Consider the following 21,677-nt stretch of genomic DNA (forward strand, 5'->3'; position numbering starts at 1 on the left):
GTTCTCTTAACCACATCATTCTGATGCGGAGATGGTCACGGACAGAGATCAGATTAAAATCTGGGAGAGATGCCTTATTTATCAAGTTCCCAACCTGCTGGCTTAGCTGGTTGCAATGTCTGCAACGCAGGAGACCTGGGTTTGACCCCTGGGTCAAAGATTCCCTGAAGAAGGGAAAGGCTACCCACTCCAGTATTCTAGCCTGGAGAATCCCACGGACTATACAGTCCATGGGTCGCAAAGAGTCGGACACAACTGAGTGACTTTCACTTCACAACATGCTATAGACTCAGGTCAACCCCAGGACAGCTAGAGTTCACTGCTGATTTCTTCCGACATGATGTATAAAAGAAAAAATTCTGCTTTAGTGCAATTTCCCCTACATAGGAGCCAAGGAGAGATGGGAGCGATCATGTGTTCTGGCCCCAGGTCTATGGAAACCCCCTGACCTTGAGGTCGAGGCATACATGGAATCTGACTTTCTGAGCTGCACATCACACTTTTCAGAACAAGATCTCTTGGATTTTGTTGGGGGACAGTATGCCTGCAGGCAGAGGGTAGGTGGGTGAGGCTGTGGTTCCACTGCACGAGCCGCTGTACCTGCCACGGTCACACAGAGGAACAGAGAAGAGACAGTGGAGAGAGTGCCATCAAAAACAAGAGCTAATGGCCAGTGGTCCTAGAGGCTACTACAGCCCCGTCCCAAAGATGGGGAGCCTCTGGTTCCCAACCAGAATTCACCCTTTAAAACACACATCAGCAAAGTGCTTCTTTAAGTGACACGACAAATCCCCTCCTTCAGCATGACCAGCCCCAAACCTGGAGGTCTCAGGTGGGCCCCACTGCCCTCCCTGGGATGCGGATGACACGGGGAAGAGGAGGGAGGCAGCTGACACACAGGTGCATGGTGGAGTCTCACAACCCAGGACAATCACAGCCACAGGCAGCAGAATGACGGATGCCGCAGGGTGGCAGCCGGAGCCAGATGCCAAGGGAGGTACAAAGTGCTGGAACACAGGGCTGGGGGCTGAGCCCTAAGGGATCTGAAAGACGTTCAGCTTGCTGGTGTTCTTGAGTGTCTGGCGCCGGTTGCAGAACCAGACCCGCACAACTTCCCGGTCATAGTTGAGCTCCTTTGCAATCTCGGTGATCTCCTGGCCTGTGGGCAGCGGGTTCTTCTCGAAGTAGGCATTGAGAGCCTCTATGGCCTGGGGGGTAAAGGAGGTGCGGCGCTTACGTTTCTTGGAGGGCTCACCTCCCACAAACTCCATCAGGTTCTGCTGGCCTTCCTGGTTCCGGAGTTCAGCTTCATGCAGCCACTTCTCCAGCACCGGCTTCAGCTTCTGGGCACTCTTGGGCGTGATGTCCAGCTTCTCAAACCTGTGGGTGACCCAGGCCCAGGAAGGGACAGTGACAGTGTCTTACTCCCAACCCCAGGGGTGAGTGCTGGCTTCAGGGGGCTGCTCCTCCTGGGGCTGGCAGACCTGTGCTCCCCTCACAACTCCTACTAATATCCCCTGGCTCGGCCCAGCCCAGACTCCTCAGATTGTCCTGTCTCCCAGGTCATAACAGGGAGACCATTCCCATGGCCTGTTTACAGTACAATGATAACAGGGCAGCTGCTTTATGAACACCATTGCAAAATGTTCACACCCAAATGGGTGAGGTCCTTTGAGGAATCATGTTGAGAGGCCTCCAAAGATGGCAAATAGATGTCCTAAGTGCTGTCTTCCTCCAACTGCAACATCACTAAGTCAGAATACTCTTTCTGGCTGAGCCCAGATGAGACTACAGAATTCCCAACATGACATTGTATCTTAATAGTCACTCTAATCTAATATAGAGAGTTGGCAAACAGATGAAACCTTTTGGCCATACCTAGCCATGTGCTTTTTAGAAAAAGCACATGGCTTAGGGATGTGCTTTTTATTTTATCTTTCACCATTAAAAAAAATTGAAGTATAGTTGATTTACACTTTACAATCAACTATAATACAGGCACCGGAACCAGTCTGTACACTGCATACAGAAAAGTCAGTTACATCATTTCAGAGTCATGTCTCACAAGATGGGGGGGTGGAAGCATGATAGAGGTGATGGTCGGTTATAGTTCAGAACCAAGCCAGAACTGAAGTTCCCACTCTTGTGATTAATTTCATAAGCTGTACTCCTGTCCCTCTAGGATTCCTAACTGGATCAGGATCTTGGATTCCTCCTAAATAGATAATATAAATGCTCAGGATTGGAGGATAAACTTCAGAGGGCCCCAGAAAGACTTTGACTACTCCAGGTGTTCATGTCTAAGCGCCAGATACCTGAGCTCCTGTGAGTGTCCTGCTCTTGTCCAGGCAGTCTTACTCACCGGCAGATGGCTGACTGGCTGTAGGCTGGGCCTTCCGTTGCAGTCAGAGCCTGACCCACCTGGGTCTGTGTGAGGCCCAGGGATAGCCGCCGGATCTTAAAGTTCTTGGCAAACTCCCGGATCTCTTCTAAGTTGATCCCGTCCTCATCCAGACTTGGGGTATGTGGCTCTAGGCCAGAGGAAGGGGGCAGGGGTGAGTGTGTAAGACAGACAATCATCACTGCTTACCCCGCCCATTGGCCTAGCCCTGGTGAGTAGTGAGGGATCAGGACGTTTGACAAAAAGCCTGTGTACCCTTAAGACCTTCATCATTCCTGTCTCCAAGACAAATAAGATGGGAGCAATGGGCCAGGACCAAGGTGCCTGTAGATAGAGGTCTATTTTAAGTTCTTCCAGCTCTAACTGTTGACCCTCCCTGATTCTCCCCAGGCTGGCCCCACGCACACCTGTTAGCTACCCACATTCTTCAAATACTGGTGAGAGACCATAGGAGAGACAGCCAATGATTTGGCTTCTCAGAGAAGCAGCCAGACAGCCGGCTAAGCAGCCTCCACCACGGTCATGCACAGAATCCAGCTCCATAGAATGAGAATAAGAAAGTCAGTTCCTGGCAATGGGCCTGTGCTCTTCCCTTTTGGACTCTGGAAAGTTTACTAAGGGGAGAATCATCTAATGTGGTCAGGGTGTCCGAATAAATGCCTCACCCCTTCGCCATACCCTTCCCTTGGAGCCACTTACTGGACACCAGCTGGCTGACCGTAGGGGTCTCTGAGCAGGTGATCGGGATAGGAGCAGAGGCAGCAGGCTTGGCCGCTGGGGCTGGGCTGGCGATGACCACGGCCGGCTGGGGCATGGCTGGTGTGGGCTGGATGGGCTGCACCTGTGAGAAGAAGAGCCACCAAACCCCCACTGCCCGCCTGCTTGGCTCAGCAGGGTGGGCAGTCCAGAGGTAGGGCAAAAGCGGGTATGGACTCCTTCCTCACCCAGCACACTTTTACCTGTGCCCCATCAAAAGGCAAGACTAGAAGCTATGCATCAGCATCCACCCAGGCAAGGAGATCCAACCAGTCCATCCTAAAGGAGACCAGTCCTGGGTGTTCATTGGAAGGACTGATGCTGAGGCTGAAACTCCAATACTTTGGCCACCTCACATGAAGAGTTGACTCATTAGAAAAGACCCTGATGCTGGGAGGGATTGGGGGCAGGAGGAGAAAGGGACGACAGAGGATGAGATGGCTGAATGGCGTCACCGACTCGATACAAATGAGTTTGGGTGAACTCCGGGAGTTGGTGATGGACAGGGAGGCCTGGCGTGCTGCAATTCATGGGGTCGCAAAGAGTTGGACACGACTGAGCGACTGAACTGAACTGAACTGAATGATGATGACCTCCAAAATAAGTATAGGATGTGCCCCACCGAGCCGAGGCCTTGCAGGTGTCTATGACCCGGGCAGGTCAGAGGCTCAGAAAGGTTCAGCGTACTTGGTCAAAGCTCCAAGTATCCGCCCTTGAGATAACTGCTTTCAAGTCTCTGCCCTCAAAGGAGAAACCTAAACCTGATTCTAGAGCCACCACACCCCAAATGTCCATTAATGCATGCGAGCATGTGTGCTAAGTCACTTCAGTCGTTTCCAAATCTGTGCAACCATATAGACTGTAGCCCATCAGGCTCCTCTGTCCATGGGACACTCCAGGCAAGAATACTGGAGTGGCTTGCCATGCCCTCCTCCAGGGGATCTACCTCACCCGGGGACTGAACCAGCGTCTCCTGCGTCACCTGCATTGCAGGCGGATTCTTTACCTCTGAGCCACCGGGAAAACCCCATACCCATTAATAGGTAACTGGCAAATGACTTTTGGGACCTCGCTACAGTAAGACACTGTGCAGCCATGAAAAAGAATATCTCTTAATAACTGCCATGGAAAGACCTCTGAGTCACAGTGCTAAGTGAAAGAAAAAAAAAAGTAACATGAAAAACAATTTTTATGGAATAATTCCTTTAAAAAAATACAAATTTCCAAGAAAAAAAATTCTGGAGTCATATAAAGCGAAGTGTCAACAGAAGTCATCTCTGGAAGTGGAATTAGAAAGGATTTTTACTTTTTGACATCATACATAATGTTGGAATTTTAATAAACAACTTATATTTACAATCAGGATAAACTATAAATATATGAAATCAGTATTTGAAGTACGATTTTTTTTTTAAGCTTCATGAAAGTGCAGATTTCTCTAGGATGGGCCTTGTTCCCTGCATTCTGCCTCCTGGTAGCTTAAAAATTCATTCCCTCGTCATCCCCAGGGCCTTGTTTGGAGCTCCTTGTCTCTGGCTAGAATTCTTTAAGCTGTCTCCTAATAGCTGAGGGCTGAAGAATTGATGCCTTCGAATTGTGGTGCTGGAGAAGACTCTTGAGAGTCCCCCGGACAGCAAGGAGATCAAACCAGTCAATCTTAAAGGAAATTGACCCTGAATATTCACTGGAAGGACTGATGCTGGAGCTGAAGCCCTGATATTTTGGCTCCCTAATGGGAAGAGTCGACTCATTGGAAAAGACTCTGATGCTGGGAAAGATTGAGGGCAGGAGGAGAAGGGGGCGACAGAGGATGAGATGGTTGGATGACATCACCGACTCAATGGACATGAGTTTGAGCAAACTCTGGGAGATGGTGACGGACAGGGAAGCCTGGCATGCTGCTGTCCATGGGGTCGCAAGGAGTTGGACCCGACTGAGCGACTGAACAACAACAAATAGGACTCAAGTCACAGCACAGTCCAATTCTTGGCTCCACCTGGATAATAAAGGGAATTTTAAAAATACACATCTAACTAGCCACTTCCCTGCTAAAAACCTTTCGGTGACTCCCCATTACCTAGTATAACAATAAGAGCACCATTTTTTACACACTTTACACACATTTCACTTTGTGTGCCAACCTTCTGTGTAATGTATCTTTAACATTCATAACTTAAGTTGGTATCTTATCATTCTCATTCTATAGATGCTACTGCTGCTGCTAAGTCACTTCAGTCATGTCTGACTCTGTGCGACCCCATAGACAGCAGCCCACCAGGCTCCCCCGTCCCCAGGATTCTCCAGGCAAGAACACTGGAGTGGGTTGCCATTTCCTTCTCCAATGCATGAAAGGAAAAGTGAAAGTGAAGTTGCTCAGTCGTGTCCGACTCTTAGCAACCCCATGGACTGCAGCCTACCAGGCTCCTCTGTCCATGGGATTTTCCAGGTGAGAGTACTGGAGTGGGTTGCCATTGCCTTCTCCAATGCATGAAAGGAAAAGTGAAAGTGAAGTTGCTCAGTCGTGTCCGACTCTTAGCAACCCCATGGACTGCAGCCTACCAGGCTCCTCTGTCCATGGGATTTTCCAGGTGAGAGTACTGGAGTGGGTTGCCATTGCCTTCTCCTTCTATAATGAGGCTGAGGTTATTCAATGAAGCTGGGAAGCAGCATATCACATTTGAGAACCACAAGCCTCAACATCACCTAGGAACTTGTTAGAGATGTGAATCCTTCAGCCCCACTCCAGACCTACTGTATGAGACTCAAGGTGAGGCCTGGAAATCTGCATCCTAGCATGCCCTCCAGGTGGTTCTTCGGCACACTCAAGTTTGAGAACCCCTGCTCTGGCACACTGTACTTCCTGCAGTTCTGTGGAAGTAGAAGAATCTCCCATCCAACCCATCCCTTTAGATTAGTTCAACGTCGCACTCTGTGAAGCCTTGTCAAACTCCTCAGTCAGCAGAGTGGGTTCCTAAATCACCTTATCCTGCCCCTACCCGAGCCTTTGCCACACTGACTTTAATAGTCTCTGATGCCGGGCTACCTAAGGCAAGGAAGGGCATCTTATTCATCTCCGTATCTTCAGCACTCAAAACAGCTCCTAGAATGAACACGTGAGTGAATAATCGATGCCACAGTGCAGAGTGGAGGAGGGGTGGAGGGATGAAGGAGTGAAGAGGAGGAGGGTGCAGAAGGAACCTCCCAGGGCCTTTCCAGCAATTTGTTCACCCTGGAGTTGATTGAGCCCCAATTAACATTTTTTTTTTTTTTTTTTGGCTTCACCCTGCAGCATGTGGGATCTTAGTTCTCCTACCAAGGATTGAACCTGCATGCCCTGCATTGGAAGTACAGAGTCTTAAGCACTGAACCACCAGGGAAGTCCCAAGGCCCAGTTTACTTTGACCACCCTTCCCCGGCCTTCTCAGAGTGGCACTGGCCTCTGAGGGCACATATACACACGTTTGGTGTGTGGGGGTAAGGAGCGGGGTGGTGGTGGTGTTTTTCTGGGCAGAGCACATGTGAACCAAAGGGACCTTCTACCTTCAGCCTCCCTCCCTTTTGGGAGGTGTCCTGCTTTCCCAGGGGCTTTGGAAAATAATGTTGTCCTGCCCAGCCTCTGGAGGGAGGCTGCTCATGCCTGACAGCACTGCCTGCCACCCTCCCCCAACCCAACCCTTGTACCTCACTCTTAGCAGGGGACTCAGGAGTGCTTGGCTTCCGGACAGCCACAGGAGGAGGCAGGGGGCTGCTGGCCAGGGTCGCGATCACCTGGCCCTGGGCGTTCAACAACAGCTGGGGGGTCACAGCCTGGACCTGCAGGCTTTGGGCCGGTGCTGGGGCCGCCACGCTAGCCGAGTTCACTACCCAAGGAAGTGTTCCAATAACCTGGGAGGAAACACAGGGACCCCAAGTGTGAGGGTAGCATCCAGCTCCACCCCCAACCCAAACCCCTACACTGGCAGGAAGGGACTTAGACAAGTCACCTAACCCTTCTGGGCCTCCATGTCCTCTCAGTAAAGTGAAGGATTCACACTCTGGGGGTTGCTTCTCTATTCTCTCTCCAGAGCCGTGAGGGAGCAGGAGGGGCCTAAATGTGAAGCCCTGCTCTGCCACACTTTAACTAGCTTAATTTCTCCAAACCTCAGCCTTCTCTCCTGTAAAATGGGAACAAAAATCTCCACCCAACGGGTTGTACTCAGAATGAAGTGGCACAATGTATGAGAAAGCACCTACCACAGAACATGGCCACAAAGCGAGGGCTCCCTAAATGAAAACTCCCAACAAGAGTGAGCACCGCCAGGGTTGGGGTGGGGGCGATGCCCCTGCCTGGCCTCAGTGTCAGCAGACAGCTGTCACACAAGCAGTAATGAATAGCAGCTTCTCACCCTGGTTGAGTTTCTATGACCCAGTCCTGCCCCTCCCCAACAGCCAGCATCTCCACGGTCCCCACCCCTCCACCCGGCTTTGACCACTTGCCTGACCCTGAGCGTTGGTGAGAATCTGACTGCTGATCCCTGGCATGCTGGGAATGGCGTTGGCAATGACCGGAGTTGTGGTGAGGGAGCCCAGGATCTGGGTCTGTCCCCCGAGGGAGGCAGCACTGATCTGTGGGTGGAGGAAGAGCCTTGCTCAGAGGCAACGAGGCAAGAAAGAGCCCAAGGCAGAGGGAAGAGGGCTGAGGATATTGGGACAGGGGTGGGGGTAACCGATGCTGGGCAGATGTGAGTGTGGGCTGCAAGCCCAAGTCCACCAACTGAATGGTATCCAGGGCCAGGGGCTGCAGAAGGTGAGCAGGGAAGGGCGGGGCCACAGTCATGGAGGAGTACCTCTGGCTAATCTTTCAGGCCAACCCTGGGACAGTAGAAGGGCCAGGCTGGAGAGGCTGATGTGACTCTAGCCACATCTAACTAGAGGCCATCTACTCATGCCTAACAGCTCCACTACCAAGCCAGGAGCCACACTGGATAGACACTGGCATGGGGCCGTGAGCCTCTAGCGCCACTTTGGTGACAGCTCACAAGTTTGCAATCCCCAGACATCATCCCACCCTCCAAGGCTGGTCCATGGTCCAGGTTCTGGAAGGTTGGGCCAGCCCTCTTGGCAGAAGTTGTCTGCTCTTGGCTGGGATGCATGGGCTGGCAGCTGCCTCGGAAGGAGCCCATCTCTGCCGAAGTGTTGGAAAAGAGCCGCATTCAGGGGGCTGGTCCTCCACCTCCATACTGCCCCGTGGGAAGGGTCAGGTTCACCCTTGGCCAGAGATCCAGTCCATCCCCGGTGAGCCTTGGGTGAGGGCAGCAGCTTACGATTCCCGGGCTGAATGCGAAGCCTGCAGGCTGAACGGTGATCTGTGTGGGGGTGTCCACAGACTTGGGGGTGGGGGCAGTGGCGGTGGCAGCAGTGGGCTGCGGTAGAATGGCTGGTGTGGTCTGCAGCAGTGGCTGGGGCTGGAACAGCGTCTGGGGCTGGGCCGGTGGTCGGGGCTGGGCAGGCGAGGAGGGCTGGGCCGGTGGGGCGGCTTGTACAGGCGCCGGGAGAGCGGTGTTCAGCACAGCAGCTGCTATGGAGCAAGGCAGAGACAGAGGCGCTCAAATGCCTAGCCGCGGGCCAGAGCAGCTCCAATCCCAAGGGATCTGGTACAAGAACGAGACGGGGGTCGGGCATTGGGGTGGGGGCACAGGCTGCTGTGATTCCCTTGATCCTTGCAGGGGTGGCACATGCCAACATCTCTCATCCCCCCTCCCTAGGGCCTGGAGATGTGTAGGTTCAGAACCAGAAGTGGAATCTTCTTGCAGTCCTTCTCAGGAGGCTGGTCACAGGGTGAGGTCTGGCGTAGGGGGGAGGGCAGTCCCAGACAGTTGGCTGAAGGAAGACAGGCCTGCTGGGCCAGCGTGGTGTCTTGGCCTAGAGTCCTGATGTGGTGCAGCAGCTCTGTGGCTGGGGGCCTGGGGCACCAGATCCAGACTCCAGGGCTCTTGCCCTGGGAGGGCCGCGGGTTCGGAGTCCAACATGGCAAACACATGAGCAGGGAAGGTAGTGGAAGGTGGCGGGGGCCTGGTGCAGTCCTGGGGAGAGTTGCCGTTACCTTGGAGACCGGCTAAAGGTGGCTTGAAAATTCCCCCCGTGGGAGAAGCAGCGGTCAGTCCTGGGAGGGCAGCCACGGTTGCAGTAGGAATTGTCCACACGGCCAGCCCCTGTGGACCAGCCACTTGACCTGCAATACTGATGGGGATAAGAAGAGGTTGAGTAACTGCCCCTGCTGGAACCATAACTCCTGTCAGAACTGTGGCTAAGTTTTCCTGAGTCAAGACCTGCAAAAGCAAACAAGATTTCAAAAAAGAAAAGAAAAAATAAAAAATCAACATCAACAGCGCAAACGCTGGGTCTTTTAGACCCAGCTGACCACACACAAAGCATTCTGAGGGGAGGGGGGAAAAGGCTGCATGAGGGCGGGGAAGGGACGAGCCCTAGCTGGAGGCCCATCCCTGAGGAGGGACCTGGACTGGACTATCCCATCCCTGGAGAAACAGCCAAATCAGGGTCAGGGCCCAGCCCTGCCCAAGGATCAGAAAGGGTCACAGGTCTCTCCCACCGTGGTTGGCCGCCTCCCAAGCCTTCCCTGGGTCTTTGCCCACGGGACTGATGCTTTGTGACCAGGAAGCAGGGGCAGGGGCTGGTGGAACTGAGTCATCAAGGCCCACAAAGGCCTCTGGGAAGCTATGATAGAGGACACTCCTGACGGACACCTTGGATATCTGTGTGTGCAGTGAAAGATGTCACAGGGTGCTCAGTCTGCCTAGAGGCCCCTGGAGCAGCTTCTCGCTGTGCTGGGGCTGCCCTCTGCTCTAAATGAGGAGCCATTAACTCTTCCTAACCCCCTAGAGGGGCTGACAAGGGTATTCACTCATTTAATCATTAGATGACTTGAAGAGTTACTGTAATCTTATAATCCTTGCTGGACCTGAGGGGATTACCTGACAAATGTAGACTTACTTTTCCCAGGGGGCCTGATCTGGGATAGGGGAAAGGCCAGGGGTCCCTAGTAGGAGATTCCCTCCCTCAAGCCACAGCCCCTTCCCTGTCCTGCCTCATGAAGTTCCCAGATGCCATGGCCAGCCCATGTTGGCTATTCCATGCCTTGCTCTTGCCCACTGCCCTCTGTCTAGCTCCCTGGGGTGGCCCTTACCTGGGGGGCAGCTTGTACAGCCAGTGGCGTCAGGGTCTGTGATGCCTGAGGCTGGCATGGAGCTTGGCTGAAGGTGGCAACGGCAGGGGCAGGGCTCGAAGGCATCCCCGGAAGTGACTTCACTTCATGCAGCATTGGGAGAGAGAGGGACAAGGAGTGAACCTGGCGGAGTGGGACGACTCTGTGCCGCACTGCACTTCTGCACAACCCGAGGCCGATCTCTGGTCTTCCCTGGCCCAAAGAGGGAGTTCCCCCAAAGTTACTGGTAGTGAGCATGGGAGGCTGCAAAGCCCTATGCCAGACCTGGAAGGTACACCACCCTCGTCACACATGCAGATGAAGAAAATGCAGACCCAGGCACAGTTGGGTATCAGCCTGTCATCTCCTGGCTTGGTAGGATGCTAGGACCTATCACATAACCAGCAGTAGAAATGAACATGGGTCAGGGAGAGAAGGTGCCAGAATCAATGGGATTGATTGGCTCATCCAGCAACTGGATCAATGGTCACTCTACCCCCAGGCTACTTTGGGGATGCAGTGTTGGCTCAGGGAAGGGGCAGGATTTCTGCAGGGTGAAGCCTAGGAAGTGACATGTCAGGGCCACACTCAGGATCCCGGGGCTCTCCAAGATAACTTTTCTCTGCTGTTCCTTGAGGTCTGAAGTCTGATGAGCAGCTTTTAGGAGGTTCTAAAGGAGCTTCCCTGCAGAAGGTAATGGCACTCCATTCCACTACTCTTGCCTGGAAAACCCCACGGACGGAGGAGTCGTGGGCTGCAGTCCATGGGGGTCACTAAGAGTCGGACACAACTGAGTGACTTCACTTTCACTTTTCACTTTCATGCATTGGAGAAGGCAATGGCAACCCACTCCAGTGTTCTTGCCTGGCGAATCCCAGGGACAAGGGAGCCTGGTGGGCTGCCATCTATGGGGTCGCACAGAGTTGGACACGACTGAAGTGACTTAGCAGCAGCAGCAGCAGCAAAGGAGCTTCCCATGTATTGTAGCTTTTCAACCAAGTGAGAGTTAGGTAGGGACCCCTAGCAGAAAAATTCTTCAAAGTCACATAACAATATGGAGAAGGGTTATTTAATATATAGTGAGACATTACAGGGAATCTAGGTGTTGGGTGTTAGACCAGATGAGTGGCTTCTTAATGCTGGCTGGGCATAGGTTTCCAGACCCTATTCTAGGCCAACTGAGTCAGAATGTCCAGGGGTGGAGGCCGGCAACCTCACCTCTCTCTTTCTTTTAAGCTCCCTTGTGATACACACGGACAAAATGGGAACCACTGAACTACAGAACCTTCCAAGCCTGCATTCCCAGCTCTTGTTTTAATCTGGAAAGGCACCAACCTAAGCCAGGACTATTCACAGTATACAATTTAAAAATCCAGATTGCTTCAAGGATGAAAGAGACAAGCAACCACAAAAACCATATAAAATACCAAAGAAAACCAAATGGCAGATTTATGTCCACTGTGAAGGGGAAATATATTTCTAACTGTTGAAAAAAATCAGAGAAGATAAGGATAATCTGAACCTCTGAGAATTCAAAAAATATTTCACTTGACAAAGTGTCATTGCAATGCAGAGGATGCGGGCTCAATCCCTGGTTGGGAAACTAAGATTCCAAGTGTTGTGGAGAAACTAAGCCCAGGCACTGCAATTACTGAACCCGTGTGCCATAACTAGAGAGTCCATGCACCACAGTGAAGGAAAACGAAGATCCAACATCCTGCAACTGAGACCCAACACAACCGAATAAATAAATAAAAACAAGCAACAATACCAGCTACTGTTTACTTTTTTTTAAGTGTGATGAAACCTATAAAGGAAACTGAGGAAATGGACATGTAACAAGCATGAGTGAAGAAAGCTTACCACCTGAAGAAGTAAGTCATTTCATTAGGATACGTTTCCAGAGTGGGACTATGGGGCCTAGGATTCACCTACATTTAGGTTTTTGTCTTTTGCTCCCTGCTAGACTGCTTTTCAGGAAGACTGAACCAATCTGCAGAACCATCAACAATGTCCCTGTTTCTCCACAGCACCACCCAGTTTCGACTTCATCACGATTTCTTTTTCTGGCTTCAGAGGCATAGATGGTACCTCTTCGCCGACTACTTTTCCTCTCATTGATAGCAAGGTTTTGTGTGTTTTTCCATGTAATGATTTCCTACTGTGTAAACAATTCATTTCTCTTCAGAAGGAATTTTAGTGGACTACACCTCAAAGAAAAATAGAATTAAAGGGCCATTCAAAGCAGCTGTTTATGACAATGAAAAAACCAGGGAGTTTGATAATAGCCAAAGCCAAAATCAGTGAGTGAATCTGTTAATAAAGGACACAGAATATGAAATAATATGGTGGTAGTTGTCATACTACCTAGCCTGTCCTCGGGGGCCACACGTATAAAAATATGTATGTGTAACAAGGTCTGGGGAATGGAGTAGCACAAATCACTAGGTTCTTTTTTCATCTGGAAAAAGTTTCCTATTACTTAGTTTTAAGAGGAAACCCTTCTCAATATTTCATATGCAGAAACGTTCTATCAAAGCTACAATTTAAGCTGGCAACTTCTTAGGAATTACTACCAACATACCTCCCCTGCCTGCTTGACCATGACTAAAATTCCTTTACAAAGAAGACTTTAATGAAGGCTTAATTAGATAAACTTCTGGAAGAAGATGCACACTACCATGAACACTCATGCTAAGATGTAAATTACTGGTTTTGGATCCATTTCTGAGAGTACGTTTTGGGTAAGGAATAGAATTAAGGCACTAGAGGAAATGAGATATGGAAGATGGATAAAAGGGTAAAAAAGAAAGGGAAGTGCTGTGGGGGGCTTCCCTGGTGATTCAGTGGTAAAGAATCTACCTGCAGTGCAGGAGACACAGGAGACCCCATGTTCAATCCATGGGTCGGGAAGATCCCCTGGGGCATGGCAACCCACTCCAGTATGCTTGCCTGGAGAATCCCATGGACAGAGGAGCCTGGTAGGCTACAGTCCATAGGGTCACAAAGAGTTGGACATGACTAAAGCAACTTCACACACACACACAAGAACTGTGGACAAACCTGGAAAACCTCCCAGATTTCCTGAAAAGGGGCTCCATCCTCACAATGGAAAGGAATGGAAAGAGTGGCGGAGATGGAGAATCCTTGTTTTTCCTGCCTGGTCACCAGGACACTGGCCCAGGACACTTCCTCAACAAGGAAGCAGAACATCGCCAGGCTGGGGAAAATGGTCATGTGTCTTGTCATTCCTTTACTCAAAAGGAGAAAACATAAAATACCAGGGTCCCAAAATGGACCTATATACCGATCTGCAAGTACAGCAAGGGAGGTGAGATCTTGAAGTGTTTTCATCTGTTTTCTGTTCTCTTTGCTCTCTTCATGGCTCTTCCTCTTGGCCCACCCCACCTCCCCCAACCAGATCACCAATCTAGGGAAGCGGTGAAGTTCAGCAGAAGGCAAGGAGAGATGAACCATGGCTTTCTGGGGGAACTGGCAAAGGAGGCCCCAGGCTTTCTGCAAAAAGAGATGTCTACTCTGCAAGGTCAATGAAAGGGTACCCTGTGCCCAGAAAGCAGTGCCTACAACCAGTGCCAGCTTTTAGAACAGCCTGGTCGTCTCACAGCTGTACTGCAGGATCATTAGGGAAGACAGTGTGAGTCAATCAGCCATATCCATTCCCCATGCAGGAGAATCAAACTCATGCCCTAAAGTCTCCTTTGGAGAAAAACAGCCCAGATAAGCCCACCAGGCTAGATGCATGTCAGTCTAGCCAGGAGTGAGAAGCTGTGATTCTACAAGGCCCTCCCTAACACATTCTTAGCCCGATGTGGGTAAGATGCTGTTCCATTCCCAGCTCCTGCACCTCCCAGCTCTACCATAAAAGGTACTGATTTGCAAGGGCTGGTAGTACCCTAAAGGTTAAGTCCTCCCTGCCTTGAGCCTGAGGGTCTGGTTTAGACCTGGGAGCCCTCTCTGAGGTTAATTCAGTCCCCTTGGTGTGCGTGTGCAGTTACGGCAAATTCTGAACAAAAAATACAAAGAGATCAAAAAACCCAACCGCCACTTTTGAAGAGCTTAGAGCAAAAGCAGAGGACTGTGCATGCCCCCTGCACACACCACCTAAGGGATGGGCAAAATACCTAAGCCACCCCTTCAGCCTGACCCCTGGACACATCCCTACCTTCACCCCATATAAGGAACAAGCTGGTCCTCCCTCAGGGAGCGAGCAAGCAAGGGAACATGTTGCTTGTTCTCGCTTCCCTCTGCTGCAGCAGGGGCCCCAGGAAAGCCTTGTCTGAAAATAAAGAAAGTGCAATCCCCTCAGCTGAGCCCCACCACTCTTCTCCCACCTCACCCTGACCCATCCCAGTTTAGGTCTGTAAATAACTGAAAATGGTCCCTCATTCCAGGGATTGAGGAGTGGTCTAGGAGCTGAACAGCAGCGCAGGCTGTGACCAGAGGCCTGCCCAGTGGACAGGAAGACAACACACCCCTAAAGCCACCTAGCCCCCTGGGATTCATGCTAGCTCCCCAGGGGGAACACGGGAAGGGACTCAGGTGGAGCAATGGCCCCTGGGAGCAGTGGCCTCATACCAGTTGCCTCCACGGAGGAGTCTGGGTTGTCTGGGCCAGCTTCACCAGCAGCTTCACCAGCTTCAGCAGGGCCTCCACTCTGGGAGCCCTCGGTGGCCACAGCCTCCAGCGCTTTGCCCTCCTCCTCAGCAGGGATCTGGGCATCCACTCCAACCTCCAAAACTCGGATGGTCTCATGGCCTGACATCACGATGACCTGTGAACAGAGGAGAGGAGAAGAGGCTGATAGAGCCTCTGGGGAGCTAGAGCTCTAGGTGTGACTGAGGCAGAGAGGACAGAGTATCTCAGATTGTAGACCTCCTGTCCCGAGGACTGTGTACTCTGTGAGAACCCCCAGAGCCTGGAACTCCCTGATTCCAGGGAAGGAAGTGCTAGGAGAGAGCAGGCCCTGGTGACAGGGGGAAGGGTCTAACACAAGCTAGAAAAAGTCCCACTGAGTGAAACCACTTGAAGACATTTCTATTTGCTTCCTCTCTTGCTCTCAGTTCAGGGACTGGTAAATGGCCTCACTCACAACCTTGCCAGGATGTCTTCTTGGCTGCTAGGATACTGGAGTGTGGTTTCGATGACCCCTAACACAGGACCCACAGCTTCAGCTGGGACAAGACAGGAAGCCCTCTGCATGTCCCTCTAAACATTACAGGAATGGAAAATGAATTCTCCAGGATGCTGAGGAACTTCTGAAGTTCATGGTTCCTTAATGTCCAAAACCCTGAGGTTAGAGGCCATGATTTCCTTGCAAGCTAACTTCTTGAAGCAAGAGGGTCAGGAATTCTGAACGCACGGCCTGTCGCTGGCGCTCCTGGACTGGAGCTTTGTACCCTGTAGACCTGCGGCTCCAGCGTGCCATCTGGTATGTGCATGCTCTAACCTTGCACCTCCTCGAGGGGAGCCCCTGTGCCCAGCAATGCGGGTGGCCCCTGGGCCTCCTTGGAACACTGGGTCTTCCTTCCTGCTCAGCCAGCTTAGTGCTTTACCTCCAGCACTGACATGCTTCCACTTGGGTCTTTCAAGAATCAGAGACACCCTGTACATTAAAAAGCTCTGTATCAGGCCTTCCCTGTGATTCTCCTGGGGCCAAAGCCACTCCCACAACACACTCCTTGGGACTGAAAGCTGGATCCAGCCAGAGACTCTGTTGGAAAAAAGCAGCTATGTGACCCATCAGGGGAGTATGAGTGAAATAACCTTCCCGAGCAGTTTCCTTTCTGACTCAAACCTGACTATGAGAAACTTTACTCCAATTACATTTTAAGAGATGTTAATCTTTTTTTCTCCTTTTAAAAATGCATAAAAAATACATAAGGGAATTCCCTGGCAGTCCAGTTGTTAGGACTTGGTACTCTCACGGCCAGCTAGTAGGGGCCTGGGTTGGATCCCTGGTTGGGAGATTAAGATTCTGCAAGCTACAGGTATGGCCAATTTTAAAAAAATTTTACATAAGTAATAAAAGGTCATTGAAGGAAAAATTAGAAAATGATATATAACCAAGAAAAATAAATAAGTTCCCTGATATCCAAATCTTTCCCCATATTAACTTATACATATTTCACTTTTTAAAGTCACCACTAAAGTCCCCAAACCCAGCCCCTGAAAAATCCTAGCTGGCAACCACATCTGGATGGGTCAAGTGACCATGAACGTTGGTAAGGACAGACAACAAGGCGCTTTATGGAGTTTTCCTCTTTGCCCACACCCCTCCGTCCATCACCATCCCCCTCCCCACCCCTACCTCTTCCTGCTCCAAAAGATACCTGCTCATTGACAGTCAGAGATGAGTCTGGCCCGGCTCCAGGATCCATGGTCACTTGTCAGGGTGGGGTGGGGGCTGGCCCACACCTACACATTCTGCAGGGTGAGATGAGATGGGAAAAGCAAAGGCTGATGTGACAATGTTAAGACAATTTCCATATCATCTCAGAAAGTCAGAAGTAGAATGGTAGGAAGAGAGAGAAGCTAAGTTCTCTCAGGTATGTGTAGAAGTGAAGGCAATAGGATTCTAAGGATTTTAAAATTAAAATGTCTGACTTCCTGCGGCACCCTAGGACAACCTACACTCAGGAGGAGCCAGGGTAACAGGAGGAATGGGGAGGGGCCAGACGTCTAACCCTGGGAGTTCCCCAGTCCAGTGGGAAAGAGCAGACCCAGCAGAGCCCAAAGTGACTTTGACCCAGACACTCAGAACCAGACACAAGTAAGGAGCACTCTGGGTATCAAAGTAATTCTCAGGGGAGGGGTCTGAGAAGACTTCCCCGGGAAGAGATGGCAAACATAGGAATAAATTGAAACAGTTGTCTCAGACTTTAATGCGCCTGGAACACATTAAAACTGCAGACTCCCCCACCCCGATTTTCCCAGACCAAACATCTCCAGGGAGTCTGATTCAATAGGTGGGTCCCTCAGGGGTTTCTGTGGCAGTGGCCCAAGAACCACACTGGCCTTTAACGTGGGAGGCAGGACAACATACCAGATGGTGGAGCAGCGGCCACATGCAGTGAGGAGAGAAGACCTTACAAGAACAAACGGTCTGGCTGGAGCCACGAACCACAGTCACAAGAAATAAAGGTAATGACTAGGACAACCGGTTTTAGACACTGAAACAGAGAAGCAACTAACATTTTTATTCTGAGTGCCCACTGTGCTAAGCATTTTATGGAATACTAATTCACGTACTACTCATGCCAGCTGGGGTATGTGAACATTAGCATCACCATGTTACAGATGAGGACACTCAGCTCGGAGAAGTGTTCTAGATTCCTCACTTTCTCTTCCTCCTCCTTTTCTACCTCTGGGTTTGTTTCATTGGGCTTCCTTTTGCTGTTGTCATTTGATTAATTGAGGTAAAATTCACATGACATCAAATTAAATGTACAACTCGATGGAATTCAGTACACTTATAGCACACTTACAGTGCTGTGCAACCATCACCACTGTTTAGCTCCAGAGCATTTTCATCCTCCAAAAGGAAATTCCATGCCCATTAGCGGTTACTCCCTTTTCTTGCCTGTGGCAATCATGAATCTGCTTTCTCTCTTTGGATTTGCCTGTTCTCAATATTTCATATGGGCTTTCCTGATGACTCAGATGGTAAAGAATCTGCCTACAATGCAGAGACCTGGGTTCAATTCCTGGGTTGGGAAGATTCCCTGGAGAAGGGAATGGCTACCCACTCCAGTATTCTTCCCTGGAGAATTCTATGGACAGAGGAGCCTAGTGAGCTACAGTCCATGGTCATAATGACTCAGACACAACTGAGAGACTAACACTAATATTTCATGTATTAATAAATGGAATCATTTGATATTGGGTCTTTTTTGTGTCTGGCTTCTTTTACTTTGCAGAATATTTTCAAGGTTTATCCATAGCATGTATCGGCGCTTCATTTCTTTACACAGCTGGATAAAATTTCATTGTATAGACTCTTTCACTCTCCAGGGAAGACAGAGGCACAGGTAAACCAAGACTTCGTTTCCAAGATGGAAAGTCCATCAGACTCAGCTGTGACTTTACCCAGCACTCTGCAGGTCTGTGCCAATCCACCACCTCCCCATATGCATAGTTCAAGAACACAACCTATGAGTGCAGCGCTTAAAGGGCGATTAAGGAAAACAAGATCTTCATTTAATTCTCATAAATAAATGGAGTGGTGAAGCATCTCAAAGTCGAGAATGAAAAAAACAATCAGATCTTTTCAGAGAAGACAGGATCCTTAGCAAAAGAAAAACTGTTTGGAATTTCAAGAAAATTTTAAACACATAGTGAGTTAGAAGAAAGTTTATATTTGAAAAATACTTTAAAGAATATTGCTGCAGGACTTCCCTGGTGATCAAGTGATTAAGACTCTGCACTTCCAGTCTGGGGTGGCAGGGGGAGACAGGTGCAGGTTGGATCCCTGGTCAAGGAACTAAGATCCCGCATGCCACACAGCGCGACCAAAAACAAAAACTGCTGCTGCTAAGTCGCGTCAGTCGGTCAGTCGTGTCCGACTCTGTGCGACCCCAGAGACGGCAGCCCACCAGGCTCCCCCGTCCCTGGGATTCTCCAGGAAAGAACACTGGAGTGGGTTGCCATTTCCTTCTCCAATGCATGAAAGTGAAAACTGAAAGAGAAGTCGCTCAGTCCTCTCCAACTCTTAGCGACCCCATGGACTGCAGCCCACCAGGCTCTTCCATCCATGGGATTTTCCAGGCAAGAGTACTGGAGTGGGTTGCATGTGAATCTAAATCACTGGATATTGGGTTATGCAAGGTCCTCCAAAATGATTTTGTGAATGAGAATATTTCCAAACAAGGATTAAATGAAGAAAAAGCCAAATCCACCAAATCCGTGAAGGAGATTCCAGAGAACTTCAGAGGGTAAAACTAGTCAAAATGTATCACTCAAAGAACGACCTGTCCCAGTTACAATTGTTAATAAGGAAGCAAAGACACTGTAGCTAGATGTTGCTTTGTGAGGGGCCATCAAACAAGTCCCCAAAGGACAAGAAACTGAACCTCATCCAGTTGATAGATCACTGTGGCTAAGATGATAAATTGCTCCAGTGTAACAGAAATGAAGATGAATTCATAAGAGTTTCATTCATAATTCTTTCTCCAGAGAATCTCTGAGAATGACAACATAATAAAAAAGATACTTGCACATTTTAAAGAGAAGGTATAAGCCACTAGAGCTTAGAGAAAGGTATCCTGATGAACACCAATTTATGAAGCTTGTTATTATCCAAATATAAACCAAGTTCTAAAACAAGGTTTCAGTATTTTGGAGAAATCTGCCAAAGGAAACATTTAAATAAATATGTGAAAAATTTAAATAGCAATTAAAAAATAATTTGGACGATTTTGGAAGTCAGTTTTAATACATTGTTCTGTTTATTGTGGTAAAAAAATTTTTTTTTACTGTAAATGTTAAAAAACGGTCCAACCTTATAAATGTCTAAACTTAAATGGGTCTAAAAATGCTGGCCTCTCTTATTTTATGACTCTTGTTTCCATCCACTTATCACATATTTCCATCTGGATAGTCTAGCACATAATTAAACTCATATGTCAAAAAAAAAAAATCCCACGGTATGGATATGCCATATTTTGTTTATTGAATCATCCGCTGATGGATATTTTGGTTGTTTCTACCTTTCTGCTACTGCGAATATTGCATCTATGAATCTTTGTACATGAGTTTTTGTTGGAACACCTGTTTTCAATTTGGGGGTATATACCTAGGAGTGCAACTGCTGGCTGACCCCAGGGGTTTTAGGGGTTTCACTCCAGTGACTGTAGTAAATAGCACATCTGGATGGCCTGCCTCCTTGGAGCTCATGATATCATGCAGTGTCCACAGCCTGACAGCAATGAAGAGAGACGATCACCTGTCAGTTTTGAGAGAAGGGGCTCCTATGACTACCCCAGGAGTAGAACCCCGGTGCATACATAGACCACAGCAGAGCTGCTTTGGTTAAAGCTGGGACAGGAGCCAGTGCCCAGCCACAGCATGCCCCTTTGCCTTCTTTCTTCAGTGAGTGAGTTTGAAAAATACCTGAATCAAACCTGGCAAGGCTTACAGATGGCTCACTTGTCCCTGGCTTTCCTGTGCTAGCATCTAAAAACACAGGCAGCCTCAGGAGGATAAACAGCAGGTCCTGAGGCATTTGTCTCCAACCCAAAAATCCAGAGGTCCAGGACCATCCAGGACTCTTAGTGGCAGAAATACTGAGTTAGAGGACCTGGTTCTATTTATTATTTTCCTTTGGGAACTGCTTTGGGCTTAAGGTAATCTTCCAAGACACCCAGGAGGAGCAATGAAGTCTAAAACAAATCAGAACCCCCTAGAATAGCCTGAGATCCTATAAGAAAAATCCTGAAATGCTTTGTCCTTTGTTTATTCAACAAATACTTCAGTGGCCACTATGTGCTGGGCACTGGGATACAGTGGGGGGGGGAAGCATGTTCTCCAGCTTTGTTAAGGAGTCAACAGTCTAATATGGGCACCGAGGAAATAAAAAGATAACGACAATATAGTGTGTTTAAGTGTCATGGTGGATGAATAGAGGGTGGCAGAAGATACACTGAAGGGATATCTAATGCACTTTTATATGGTCCTTTGCCCCTTGTTCCAGGGTGGCATGTGTTTCAGACATAAAATTTGATAGTACATGAAGCATCTTGTGACATGTAGAGGAAAATGGAATTTGTTGTATGAGATTCAGACTTTTAATGCAGACTCATCTCTGTGATTTTAATCACTTTATATATACTTAATGTGGTTCAGGTTTCCAAGAGGTAAAGTACCTCTCACTATAGTCATTTTGAGGGGTGGAGAGTATTCTGCATGGATTAAAGGAATGAATGGAATGAGTTTCACTGGTATTTAATTGAAAGTCACATTTGTTATGGGAAATTACCTTTCAAATTTTTGACATAATCCTCTCACATGAGCTTGTTTGTTGACATCAGCATCTCCAGCTCTACATCACTTCTATATTTAAATTGTGCACCAACTTACCTCCTGCAGGGCTGCCATCTAAAAAGGTCACAAGGACAGGAAGCAGGAAGCAGATTAGTACAGACTAGTAGTTGGAGTTGAGCCGGATCATCCAGACAAGGATGGTTTCCTGAGGTGGTCTCACCCGGCCTGTCAGCCACCAGCTGAGACCTCACCTGGGAACTTCAGACTCATATAATCCAACTACCTACTGATTGCTTACAAGATCTTATACTTAACATATTC

The 21,677-nt window shown here is 49.2% G+C and overlaps 1 protein-coding gene and 1 pseudogene across 2 annotated transcripts in view; one reads left to right on the top strand and one right to left on the bottom strand.

The window, feature by feature from the left end:
- Window positions 1–219: 219 nt before the first annotated feature.
- POU6F1 (POU class 6 homeobox 1) overlaps window positions 220–21,677 on the bottom strand; it is a 26,475-nt gene continuing 5,017 nt past the window's right edge. The window contains exons 2-11 of one of the 2 annotated variants that reach the window (XM_010857839.1): window positions 16,709–16,802; window positions 14,955–15,150; window positions 10,341–10,462; window positions 9,240–9,465; window positions 8,461–8,714; window positions 7,634–7,762; window positions 6,839–7,042; window positions 3,101–3,242; window positions 2,363–2,531; window positions 220–1,380 (exon numbers count right to left, since the gene is read on the bottom strand). In XM_010857839.1, the coding sequence (XP_010856141.1) occupies window positions 1,035–1,380; window positions 2,363–2,531; window positions 3,101–3,242; window positions 6,839–7,042; window positions 7,634–7,762; window positions 8,461–8,714; window positions 9,240–9,465; window positions 10,341–10,462; window positions 14,955–15,150; window positions 16,709–16,756 (1,836 nt within the window). In that variant the 5' untranslated portion in view covers window positions 16,757–16,802 and the 3' untranslated portion in view covers window positions 220–1,034. Of the gene's footprint in view, window positions 1,381–2,362; window positions 2,532–3,100; window positions 3,243–6,838; window positions 7,043–7,633; window positions 7,763–8,460; window positions 8,715–9,239; window positions 9,466–10,340; window positions 10,463–14,954; window positions 15,151–16,708; window positions 18,080–21,677 lie in introns of those variants that run through there. The other variant, XM_010857840.1, reaches the window with a different exon arrangement.
- Window positions 18,270–21,665, top strand: LOC105001521 (annotated as a pseudogene).

The sequence above is a fragment of the Bison bison genome, unplaced genomic scaffold (assembly GCF_000754665.1).
Source record: "Bison bison bison isolate TAMUID 2011002044 unplaced genomic scaffold, Bison_UMD1.0 scf7180017864383, whole genome shotgun sequence".
Classification (NCBI taxonomy): domain Eukaryota; kingdom Metazoa; phylum Chordata; class Mammalia; order Artiodactyla; family Bovidae; genus Bison; species Bison bison.